We start from the raw sequence: 13105 nt of genomic DNA on the forward strand, positions 1-13105 counted from the left end.
GCCATTGCGAGGAAGGTATGGTGCTTCTTCTCTGGTCATGTTATGTACGTTGCTTTCCATGCATATTCAGTGTTTCTTGAACATTAACACGTTCTTCCATCCCAAAATAAATCTTGTTTATCGAGGATCACCCTCTGGAAGCTTTGTGCAAATTTTGGTTTTAGTTGAACCTCATTTGAATCGGTTCTTAATTTTTTGGACAATATTTCTGCTCTGCTTATCAATACTAGAGGGTTCGGTCTGATAGGATTTCACCATTTTTCTCCCAAAATTGCTTGGGCTGAAATCTCATACCAGAGCCCAGAGGGTCTGTGATTCGATGAGAGATTTGAATTGATTCACTCCTTTGTTGGCCTGCTCAGTGATTCGATGTGGCTGTTGGACAAAAAGGGAATGGTTAGGCTGAGCAGAGAGAGAGAAGTCAGTGGAACCAAACAGTTGATACGAGGCGAGGCCAACATTTTGTTCATGAGTGGACTCGCCACCTAAAATAAAAAGACTTCCTTTTTCTTCTTTTTTCTGTAGTTAGTCAGTTAGTGCTCAGAAAGGATATTCAATTTGCATTTCTGTGCTCATGACTTGTGACTGACGAGGCAATTAAGGTGCAGATGAACATGTCGTTGGATTGAATTTTGCGCTGGACCCACCCAAGTGGCATTTCTTCTTCCTTCCTTCCTTCCTTCATTCGCTGCAGTCGTCGTCATCAGTAGTGTAATTTAACTAACTAAGGGAAGACATTGACGACAGCTGAGATCGCACTTCTCTGCACCTTCCTGGACCCTTCTTCTTCGACTGTGCTGGACCCTTCCATATTGCTTGCCATTCACCAGAGAGAGAGAGACTGGCTCGATCTGTGTCAGAGAGAGAGAGAGAGTTGGTGCCTGCCAGTGCCACTGAGAGGCAGAGGCGGGCGAGCGAGCTCATTCACCAGCCCAAGAGCTAAGCTCGATCCAACTGTTTTTAGAGCCCGTCTGGTGGCCGGCCATGGCCGCAACGCCGGAGGATGTCGCGGACCCGGAGCCCTTCTCCCCCTCGCTCTTCCTCGACCTGCCTCCGACGCCCCATCCCCACCACCCCGACGGCGAAGGAGACGGCGAGGACGACCTGCAGGTGCTCCCGTTCATCAGCCGCATGCTCATGGAAGAGGAGGGCACCGACGACGACGCCATCTTGTACCAGGAGTACCCCGACCACCACCCTGCGCTCCTCCGTGCGAAGCAGCCCTTCGCCCAGATCCTCTCGGCTCCCGCGGCCGCCACCGACTCTGTTTCCGGCCCCGTCACCACCAACTCTGCTTTCGACGCATTCGCCGACGCCACCTGGCCCTATGATCCAGTCGAGCTCTCCGAGCTGCTCTTTTCTAGGACACGCTCCGGCACGGGAGTCGGAGTCCATGGCTTCACCGGCGGCGCTGATGCTGCCAACTCCTTTTCCTCGCCGGGACCAGGAGTGGGACAAGGCAGCGCCAGTGCATGCGGCCAGGCCCGCGCGTTCTTCAATGCCGGCGACACCGCCACCATCCAGAGCTCGAGCATCGGAGACGGCGGGGTGGCGGTTACCATGGACATGCTCAACCAGGCGTTCCTCAAGGGAATGGAGGAGGCCAACAAGTTCTTGCCCACCACCACCACCACCATTTTTGGACCCGACGCCACCTCCAGAGAGCACCTACCCATCAGTAGTGTGGTGGATTATGGCAGAGTCAGCGGCAGAGGCTGCAAGAACCGGCACAACTGGGACGACGACGACGACGACACCGGCAGGAGGAGCAACAAGCTGCTGGCACCTGAGCCGGAGAAGAACGGCGAGCAGGTCGACGCCGTGTTCGTCCAAGGATACGAGATGGCCATTGAGAAGATGCACGGCCTGAGCATCAGCAACGACAACAACAACAACGGGAAAGCGAAGAGGAAGTCAGCATCACAGGGCGACGAGGCGGTGGACCTGCGCACCCTGCTCACCCACTGCGCGGAGGCCGTGTCCACGGGCGACCGCCGCAGCGCGACCGAGCTGCTCCGGCAGATCAGGCAGCGGTCCTCCCCTAGGGGAGACGCCTCGCAGAGGCTGGCGCACTGTTTCGCCGAGGCGCTCGAGGCGCGGCTCGCCGGCACGGGGGCGCTCGTGGCGGCGAGGCGCACCTCCGGATCCGGTGGTGTGGACTTCCTCAGGGCCTACAAGCTGTACCTGGAGGTTTGCTCCTTCAAGATGATCGCCTTCAAGTTCGCCCACATCGCCATCTGCAAGGCCATTAATATTACAGGGAGGAAGAAGGTGCACATCGTGGAGTACGGCGACCATCACGGCCTCCACTGGCCACCTTTGCTGGAGGCCTGGTCCAAGGATCGGGACGGCGGGCCGCCTGAGGTGAGGATCACGAGCATCGACTGCCCGCAGCCTGGTTTTCGTCCGGCAGCTCGGATCGAGGAGACCGGGCGGCGGCTCAGCGACTTCGCTCGCCGGCGTGGGGTTCCGTTCAGGTTCCGCAGCGTCGTCGCGTCCAAGTGGGAGACGGTTTGCGCCGACGACTTGGACATTGAGCCCGACGACGACGACGACGAGGTGCTCGTCGTCAATGGCTTGTTCCATTTCGGGAGATTGATGGACGAGGGCGTGGACATTGACAACACAAGCCCTAGGGACATGGTTCTCCGCAACATCCAGAAGATGCGTCCTGATGTGTTCATCCTCTGCGTCGAGAACAGCTCCTACAATGCGCCCTTCTTCGTGACACGGTTCAGGGAGGCGCTGTTCTACTACTCGGCAATGTTCGACATGATGGAGACGACGACCCCGCGGCGGGACAGCGAGGAGCGACTGCTGGTTGAGCAGGACATCCTGGGGGCTTGTGTGCTGAACGCCATTGCTTGCGAGGGCTCTGAAAGGGTGGAGCGTCCTGAGACGTATAAGCAATGGCAGGTGCGAGGCCACCGGGCAGGACTGAAGCAGCTGCCCCTGAATCCTAATACGGTCAAGTATCTGACTAGGAAGGTGAAGGATGGCTACCACAAGGACTTTGTGGTTGATGTCGATCAACAATGGCTTCTGCAAGGGTGGAAGGGACGTATCCTCTATGCCATGTCCACATGGGTTGCAGATCATACTCAGCTCTCCCAGAGCTAATTAATGTCCATCTTGTGACGACTAGTCTTGACTTCACTGAAACATGCATGGTTTCACAAACTAATAGCTTATATAGGAGAATAATTAGTGCCATAGTAACTAATGTCTTGTAAAATTACATGCATAAACATCTTCTCATGTTTCTTCTTTGATTTCACGTGACTTCGACTTAGGCCTTGTTTACAATTTCCTTGCGAACACTTTTCGGGTTACTGTAGCGCTTTTGTTTGTATGCGACAATTATTGTCCAATTATGGACTATCTAGATTCAAAAGATTTGTCTCACAAATTACAGACAAACTGTATAATTAATTATTTTTTATTTATATTTAATGCTCTATGTATTTGCCATAAGATTCAATGTGACGAAAAATTATAAAAAAATTTAGCTTTTCGGAGAAACTAAACAAGGCCTTGACCAAATGTATAGTCCTTTGGCTACTTTTGTTTTCACGGTGTATGTTGGCCGAAGCCGGAGCGCGCCTTTTGGACTCGTGAACAGTAAGTTACAAAGTAATCAAGAAGAGGGAGACGGAGCAGCTGGGAGCTTTGATAAACGAGAACTATATGTGCCATGATAGTATTTCATTCAGTTCGTCACATTGTCTAATATTTCTGATTATAAGTTTTTTTTTTCTCGAATACGCAAGAGAATTGCGTATCACTGCTGCATTAAGGAGAAAATAGTTTGAGTATAAAAGACCGGCTTTGCCGGGGAACCTTGACGCTACATCTTAAAGAAACTATCAACAGCGAGTAAGCAAAACTGCAAAACGATGGAGTTCAGGTACTTAGCAATCAGCTAGCGCCCTTAACCCCATTGCCCCTGCATCGATTCAGCAGCGATGAGTTGCAGCAGCTCCGCAACCGGCGTCGTCGCTTCCCTGAAGCACCTTGCATTTCTTTCCTTCCAAATCTGCCACGAAACCAAGGCAAACAGAGAGTCCAGCCCCTTCCGCTGCGCACCTTCTGCAAGCTTCTGCAGCCTACGCCACCAGTTTAGAGTTGTTCGAGACTGTAGTGGCAACTGGAGGCCGATCGCCTGCAGCGCGAGGTACCAGACCTCTCTGGTGAATGGGCAGAATGAGAGTATGTGGTCAATTGTCTCTGGCGCTTGGTCGCAGAGGAAGCAGCGATCAGCGGCCTCGAGACCATGGCGAGCCCGGCGGCCAGCTGTCCAGTCGCTTGAAGATTTTTTTTTTCTGATTATAAGTTACTTTGGCTTTTGTGGATAGATATCTCTCGCTACACATTTAGATATATACTTATGTTTAAATATATAATAAAATTTTATGGATCGATCTCTGAAAAGCCAAAACGACTTAGAGGCAGTATGAAAGAAAAACTTGATGGTGTGCAGTGAACAAATTAAAGTGACCAGACATTCGTCAAAAGCACTCATCAGTAGAAATTAATCGCTGTTGAGGGGGGTATGTACGGCGTTTCCATTTTTTCAAATATTTGTAGTGACAGAAGAAATCGTTTTCATCTCGATCGGCTTCCTTTAGTCCACCGTCCACTGTACGTAGTCTATACACACAGGATGCAGTTGGGTAGCCGGTCGCATCTGTCGTCTGCCTTCCCCGAACCTTCCCTTCTCCTTGCATTGCCTGTCTTTTGAGTTTTGACAACCAACCAGGCCTACCTGCCCTGATTCTTGTCCCTCCATTCCGTCTTGTTCTTCGTCTTCACCGATCACCAGGGAACACCACCTCCACCGTACCACTAGTGAAGTAGGTGGTGACCGCCGGCCGACAATGGCAGCCGAGCCGGAGGACATCCCCGACGAGGAACCCTTCTCTCCTTCCATCTTTCTTAACCTGTCCCCGACTCCTGCCCCGCACCGCGATGACGACCATCAGGACCCGGCAAACCACCAAGCTTCACAGACCTCCACTGAGATCCTGTCCGTCGCCAACACCATTAGTGGCGGAGTAGGCACCAGCGGCTTCACCCTCTCGCCGTGCTTCTCCGACACCACCGCCACCGTGTTGGACGGCGTGACCTGCTGGCCCTACGACCCGGTCGAGCTCTCCCAGAAGCTCCTTTATTCTACGACTAGGACTGCTTCCTTGCACGTCCAGGACGCGAGCGCCAGCGTGGGATTCTGGCAGAACGGGGGCAAGCTTAAGACCGCGACGACGGCGCCTGCTAGTGCTGGCGACGACGTTGGAGAGCACGACGCGCTCTTCTCCGGTGGTGGCGCCGGCGAGACGAGCAGGGTAACCATGGACATGCTGAACCAAGCGTTCCTCAAGGGTATGGAAGAAGCCAACAAGTTCTTGCCCACCAACAACACCCTCCTCACCCACTTCCACTTGGAGACCATCTCCGAGTCCGGGGACAGACACGGCATTGCCGCTGGACAGAAACGCCATAACCACCAGGAGGACAACGACAGCTTGGAGGCCGAGGCAGGCAGAAAAAGCAAGGTGGTAGCGCCGGAGCCAGAGGAGACAGGGGAGATGGTCGACAGGTTCGTTCTTGTTGGGTACCAGTCGCTGCTCGACAAGATGATGGACATGAGCATCGCCGTGGACAGCGAGGCCGAGCACAAGGCCAGGACGAAGCAGGGGAAAAAGAAGCCTACCATTACCATGGCGGCGAGCAGCAGCAGCAAGGAGGAGGAGGAGGAGGTGGTGGTGGACTTGCACGCCTTGCTCCTACAGTGTGCACATGCGGTGGCCACTGGAAACCGCCTTCAGGCGACCGAGCTGCTTTGCAAGATCAAGCGGCACTCCTCGCCTACGGGAGACGCCACACAGAGGCTGGCCTATTGTTTCGCCCGTGCACTCGACGCACGGCTCGCAGGCACCGGAAACCAGCTGTACAGGTCGCTCATGGCGAAGCACACCTCGGCCATGGAATTCATCAAGGCCTATCAGATGTACCTCGCGGTTTCCTGCTTCAAGATGATGGCGTTTAAGTTCTCCAACCTAACCATCTGCAAGGCTGTGGCTGGTAGTACAAGTAGGAGGAAGAAGAAGCTGCACATTGTCGATTACGGCGAGCATTGTTACGGGTTCCACTGGCCAACCCTGCTTGGCTTCTGGGGGACAAAAACTTGGGACGAAGACGAAGCAGGACCGCCGGAGGTGAGGATCACCTTCGTTGGCCTCCCTCAACCAGGGTTCCGTCCGGCTGCTCGGATTGAGGAGACAGGACGCCGGCTCAGTACCTTTGCTCGTCAGTGTGGCATCCCCTTCAGGTTCCGCTGCATCGCGGCAAAGTGGGAGACGGTCTGCGCCGACGACCTCGACCTTGAACCTGACGAGGTGCTCGTCGTCAATGGCCTCTTCCATTTTGGCAGGATGATGGATGAGGGCATCGATGACATATACAGTCCAAGCCCTAGGGATGTGCTCCTGGGCAACATTCAGAAGATGCGGCCGCATGTGTTCATCCTCTGCGTCGAGAACAGCTTACACAACGCGCCATACTTTCTAGGACGGTTCCAAGAGGCATTGTTCTACTACTCCTCCATGTTTGACATGATGGATGCAGCGGCGCCACGGAACAATGACCAGCGCTTGCTGGTCGAGCAGGACCTCTTTGGAGGGCGTGTTCTGAATGCCGTTGCCTGTGAGGGGTTTGATAGGGTGGAGCGTCCTGAGACGTACAAGCAGTGGCAGGCACGGAACGACCGGGCTGGATTGAGGCAGTTGCCACTGGATCCGGATATTGTTAAGGCTGTGAGTGACAAGGTTAGGGATAACTATCACAGGGACTTTGTCGTCTATGTGGATCAGAAATGGATCCTGCAGGGATGGAAGGGACGCATACTCTATGCTATGTCCACTTGGGTTGCAAACGAGGATGCTATCTCAAATCTTAGCTAGCTAGCAACACGTAAGACTCATGTCCTTGTAATATACTATGTGACATGCTTAATTATATTAGGTTGTACTGTTTTTTTTTTGTTTCAGCAAACTCTCCGTTTTAAGCTTCACTTTAGTCTAACACCATGGAGGGTCTAAGCAGATAGAATTGATAATTAGCAGTCACTACTGCAAAAACTCCCTTTGCAGTTAGAATTGATATTTGATAATTAGCAGTCACTAGTCTGTAATAAGTTGAGAGTTCGCTGTGGTAGGTGAATTTCTCAAGGTGTTAGAATCGTCATGGCAAACGTTCAGGTTCAGTGTCAAAGAAGACCCTTTCTACATTAACCATCAGGTGGGACTTGACTGTCTGCTCTCTCGGCTGCTCGTGCGTTTCAGGCGTTTCCATCGTCTACAGTCGTCTGTTCTGCTCTGCTCTGCTCAGGCCTTGTTTAGTTCGCAAAATTTTGTCTTTTTGGCTACCGTAGCACTTTCGTTTTTATTTGACAAACATTGTCCAATCACGGAGTAACTAGGCTCAAAAGATTCATCTCACAAATTTCAGGTAAACTGTGTAATTAATTTTTATTTTTGTCTTTGTTTAATGCTCCATGCATATGACCAAAGATTCGATGTGACGGGGAATCTTGAAAATTTTTGCGAACTAAACAAGGCCTCAGGGAAAAGAAAAACAAACATTTCCTTGACTCTGCTGCGGTCGCGGTCGCATCTGGCGGCCTCCTCGTTCCGGTTCCGGGAACCTGCTGCTGCTCCCCAGTCCTCACCCGTCCCGCCCCGGCGTCGTCAAGGTCCAGTCCAGCTCAGCTTCCCCTGTTGTTTAACGAAAAGCTCCGTTCCATCAAATCCATGTCTCCCGTCACCAGTGCAGTGAGCGACTAATGCGCAGGCAGTCGCCGGCCGGCATAAAGGTTCAGTTTTTTTTTTTCGCCTCCCGGCCGGGGTCCCAGCCATGGCTGCCGAGCCGGCGGAGCTCGCCGACTCCCAGCCCTTCTCTCCGTCGGACTTCCTCAGCCTTCCCCCAACACCTCGCCTCGACCTCGACTGCCCTGCCCTGCAGCTGCAGCTGCAGGACGACGATGACGACCTCGTGCTCCCCTTCATCTCGCGCATGCTCATGGAAGAGGACATGGACGGCTTCTTCGACCCGGACCACCCCGCGCTACTCCAAGCCCAGCAACCATTCGCCGACATCCTCTCCGACGCCGCGGCTGCCAGCACCACCACCAAATCCTCCGCCGGTGCCAATTCCAATTCCAATGCCGGCAACAGTAGAGGGACTACCCTCTCGCCGGCCTCTGCAGCTGGCTCCCCTGCATTCGCCAACGCCACCTGGCCCTACGATCCAGTCGACCTCTCCCAGCTGCTCCTTTGTCGGACGTACCCCGACAAGCTCCCTGCTGGCAACCCTGCATTCGCCAACACCGACGCGCTGGCCTCCTCCACCATGTTCGGCGGTGGCACGGTAAGCATGGACATGCTCAACCAGGCGTTCCTCAAGGGCATGGAGGAGGCCAGCAAGTTCTTGCCCGCCACCACTACCAACAGCCTCCTCATGCCCATCGTCTCCGGGGACGGTGACCACAAAAAGTTGTGGCATGTCCGCCAACCGAAGAAGACTTTGGTGAAGCCGCAGGTGGATGGAAATGGAATGCCGTCGTCACTGTTGCTCCAACAGAGTGCTAGCAATGGCAGCAGCAGGGGCCGCAAGAACAACAGGCATGCTGGTTGGGGCGGTGATGACCTGGAGGAGGACGAAACGACAGGCAGGAGGAGCTGCAAGCTGCTGGCGTGTGAAACAGAGGAAATCGAGATGGTGGACGAGTTCGTCCAGAGCGGGTACCAGACGCTGCACGAGCAGATGGTGGCCATGACCCTCAGCACGGACGTCGACGACAAAAAGAGCGCCACCAGCAGGAAGGGGAAGAAAGGGAGCGCCAACGAGGCCGTGGACCTGCGCACCTTGCTCATCCACTGTGCGCAGGCCGTGGCCGCCGGCAACCGCCCCAGCGCCACCGACCTGCTGAGCAAGATCCGGGAGCGATCCTCGCCGCGGGGAGACGCCACGCAGAGGCTAGCGCACTGCTTCGCCAAGGGCCTGGAGGCTCGGCTCGCCGGCACGGGGAGCCAGGTGTACGGGTCGTCGTCGCTCATGGCGCGCGGCTACTCCGCCGTGGAGCTCCTCAGGGCCTACCAGCTCTACCTGGCGGCGTGCTGCTTCACGGCCATGGCGTTCAAGTTCTCCAACATGGCCATCAACAAGGCCATCGCCGGGAGGAAGAAGGTGCACATCGTGGATTACGGCGGGCACTACGGGTTCCAGTGGCCGACATTGCTGGGCCACTGGGCTAATAACCGGGAAGGCGGGCCGCCCGAGGTGAGGATCACCGCCATCGATCTCCCTCAGCCCGGGTTTCGTCCAGCTGCTCGGATTCAGGAGACCGGCCGCCGGCTCACCAACTTCGCTCGCCGGCACGGCGTCCCGTTCAGGTTCCACAGCATCGCCGCGGCGAAGTGGGAGACGGTTTCCGTCGACGACCTCAACATTGAGCACGACGAGGTGCTCGTCGTCAATGGTCTGTTCCATTTCGGTAAGCTGATGGATGAGGGTGCCGACATAGATAGCTTGAGCCCTCGGGACATGGTCCTCGGCAACATTCGTAAGATGCGGCCGGACGTGTTCATCCTTTGCATCGAGAACAGCTCGTACAACGCGCCCTTCTTCGTGACACGGTTCAGGGAGGCCATGTTCTTTTACTCTGCATTGTTTGACATGATGGATGCGGTGGCGCCACGGGACGACGACGACGAGCGCGTGTTGGTTGAGCAGGAGCTCTTTGGCCGGTGCGCCTTGAACGCCATTGCTTGTGAGGGCTCAGATAGAGTGGAGCGCCCTGAGACGTATAGGCAATGGCAGGTGCGGAATGAGCGGGCAGGGTTGAGGCAGCTGGCTTTGGATCCTGATATGGTTAAGGGCATCAGCAAGAAGGTTAAGGACAAGTACCACAAGGACTTTGTGATTGATGTGGATCAGCAATGGCTCTTGCAAGGGTGGAAGGGGCGCATACTCTATGCCATGTCTGCATGGGTTGCCAACGGTAGGTAGTAGTATCTCATAGTCATCACTGCCGGTGCCATAATATATAGTATCTTTGTGAGATCCTTGATTAGGCTTTGTGTTCCTTTCGTGCTTTGGTTAACTACAAGTTGTGAACAGGCTGCTGCAGAGCTTGTGTAAATGTGGTGCCAACGAATTGAAGGTCCTGGTTGTGTGTTGCTGCCCTCATATCCTAAAAGATGAATGCAATTCTAGATTTAGATTGAGCCAATCTTCCTTAGTTTAACTAAGTTTTTTTTAAAAAAGAATACTACTAGTATTTATGACTCATACTTTGAAAATATATTTTATGAATCATTTTTAACGATACTTATTTAGCTGCATTATAAATATTAGTATCTGCAAATATGTTTACTATCAAAACAGAAGATATATGCTGGCGATTGAAAGAAACAAGAGGCCACCTCCAGCAGCTACAAAACCTAACCCAAAGATACTCAATAGACCTAGCTCCTTTGCGCCTACAAAACACCAAAAGGCACCCACCAAAATAGTCGTAACTACCAACCATACCTCTAGGGAAAACCATTGAAAATGCAGTCAGCACGCATGACGTTTCAAAATTTGCCGACCAGATAGCAAATTTTGAATTTAACTTCCTAAGAGTTTGCACTTAAAATTTTTCAAAAATTAAAAAAAATTGCTACCCCCACTCACCCCCACCAGAGGAAAAAGTGACTTTTCAGGCTCTCCACTAGTACGTGCCCATTTTTATTGCTCACCCATGCTAATTTAAGTAGTTTCCACACATACTGATCTTGCATCTTATTTCTCAATAAATAGTTGACTCCTTTGATAGAGCTATGGAGGCAGGAAAAATGGGCGACTGCTACAGTCCGGTCATTAGGACAGAAAACTTCGTCCGATGATTCTCACGCCTGGTTTCCCCCCCACTCTCAGCCTGGTTTCCGCGCCTGGTTTTACGTGAAAGTTCGCAGACTCCCGCGTGCGTCTCGTTAACGCCCACCCGTGAGTCTACCGCCCAGAGAAGAAGTCTGTTTATCTTTTATTCTATTAATTGATTTGCTTGCATAACGTTTTTTACAAACTAAAAAAAGTTATAACTACTAATCCAAGTATCTAAATTAGATTTTGATTATACCATTAAATTTTTTATAATAAATGCTTCAAAACAAGACCCCACATGAATATATTTAAATAAAATTTTATTAATAAATATTTATTCTATAAAGATAGCTTTTAGTATTGAATAGATGTGATGCTCTAGGTTAAAAAATAATGTTCTGTCTTTACAATAAATTTTTTCAGGATTATAATTTTAGTTTCATGGAACTGTTATTATAATATATATATATATAAAATAATTATATAACATAAATAAAAATAATTAAATCTGGAGCAAAGCATAAGAAAAAAAATTAAAACGTGTAATAGAGAAAAAATTCAAAGAACATCATAAAATATACCTAGAACATCACATTTATACTACGTGAACATATCTAAATACACCATAGAACATCACTAAATATATTATAGAATATTATATATATATATATATATATATATATATATTATAGAACATTTCATTTTTTATGTTCATATTTAGTATGCTAGTGATATCATATGTTTTTTCTTATGTTATTGCGTTATACGTGATGTTTTTTATGTTCTCGTGGTACATATGATGATGTTATATGGTGTTTTTTGCGATGTTTGCGTAACATATATGTGATGTTCTATGATATATTTAGTGATGTTTACATAATATATATGCAATGTTCTATAACATATTTAGTGATGTTCTATGGTGCATTCAGTGATGTTAACTTAGTACAGATGTGATGTTTTATGATGTATTTAGTGATGTTCCGTTATATATATATATATATATATATATATATATATATATATATACGATGTTCTATAATATATTTAGCAATGTTCTATTGTGTATTTAGTGAACACATGTTCACTTAGTACACATGTGATATTGTTCGTGGCCTAATGGCATAGCTGGTAGGACGCGCGGCCGAGTTGGAGGCAGCAAAGCGATGAAGTGAAGCAAGCGATGTCAGCCACACCACAGCTTATCCATGGACTTCCCATTCGCGGCATGAGCGATGGGGTCTCGCGCTTGTCGATCCACCAAAGAATCGGGCCGCGGGAACCCACCAACTCACGACGCTGGCTCTCTGCACCTGATGTTGATAGCTGGTATAAGGCGCTAGCGTGTGTGCTGGACCGAGGAATGCTCCGACGTGCCCGGAGAAGTGTTGGCCGCCTAGGTGCACTATACAGGCATCAGAGAGGAGCCCCGCGACCATGGCTCTCTTCTATGGCCGATGCTTTTGGTGCCTTGCATAAAACCACAAGGTTACTTATTGTCGGGATCCGCTTAGGTGCTTCCGCTGATTTGTGGCTTAGATTCATTCAAGTTCTCGCAACTTTGTGGAGCGTCTGAGACGTGTGGACGCCCTCTAGTGCAACGCTGCTGGTGGACTCAGGAGATGCAGTTGCAATGGTCAACACTTTTTCGAGCTACACCCGCAGGCAGTGGCGATGTACGCGAGTGCAGGACTCCCCGTGTGGGTCGGCTCGGGTGACCCAATATTGGATGAGCTTGTTGCCTCGCTCAATGTGAGCCAGTTAGCAAGACCGCAAGCGTCTGGGTGCCCAACTTCTTAGGCAACCGCCTCTCTGGAGGCTGACACATCGATGGTTGCTGACGTTGCGGATGATCCATTGGTGGTGGAGCTCATCCCCTCGCTCCCTGTCACCCATGCAACTGTCGCCCCCTAATGCCCCCAAATCGCCGACCTCAGCTGGGCATACCTGTGGGTCGCCGCATATGCAGCAGTGGAGCCTGACATAAAACAAAGGAGGGGCAAAACACAACAAACATGATTGGATAATGGATATATACTGATGCCTGGGCTTGGTTCTAAATAATTTAGACCTTATTTAGATACACCCAAAAACCCAAAACTTTACAAGATTCTCCATCACATCAAATCTTACGGCACATGCATGAAGCATTAAATATAGATAAAAAAATAACTAATTACAC

At 51.0% G+C, this 13105-nt stretch overlaps 3 protein-coding genes across 3 annotated transcripts; all 3 read left to right on the forward strand.

Annotated features, from left to right (window-relative positions):
- Nucleotides 743-3272, forward strand: LOC8076377 (scarecrow-like protein 34). Its single transcript, XM_021460996.1, has one exon. It carries the CDS (start codon nucleotides 985-987, stop codon nucleotides 3118-3120), a length of 2136 nt encoding a protein of 711 aa, XP_021316671.1. The 5' UTR covers nucleotides 743-984; the 3' UTR covers nucleotides 3121-3272.
- LOC110435509 (scarecrow-like protein 34) lies at nucleotides 4653-7037 on the forward strand. Its single transcript, XM_021461122.1, has one exon. The coding sequence runs from the start codon at nucleotides 4878-4880 to the stop codon at nucleotides 6957-6959; it is 2082 nt and encodes a 693-aa protein (XP_021316797.1). The 5' UTR covers nucleotides 4653-4877; the 3' UTR covers nucleotides 6960-7037.
- On the forward strand, nucleotides 7623-10237 carry LOC8086037 (scarecrow-like protein 14). The gene has a single exon (XM_002450023.2). The coding sequence runs from the start codon at nucleotides 7912-7914 to the stop codon at nucleotides 10063-10065; it is 2154 nt and encodes a 717-aa protein (XP_002450068.2). The 5' UTR covers nucleotides 7623-7911; the 3' UTR covers nucleotides 10066-10237.

The sequence above is a fragment of the Sorghum bicolor genome, chromosome 5 (assembly GCF_000003195.3).
Source record: "Sorghum bicolor cultivar BTx623 chromosome 5, Sorghum_bicolor_NCBIv3, whole genome shotgun sequence".
Classification (NCBI taxonomy): Eukaryota; Viridiplantae; Streptophyta; class Magnoliopsida; order Poales; family Poaceae; genus Sorghum; species Sorghum bicolor.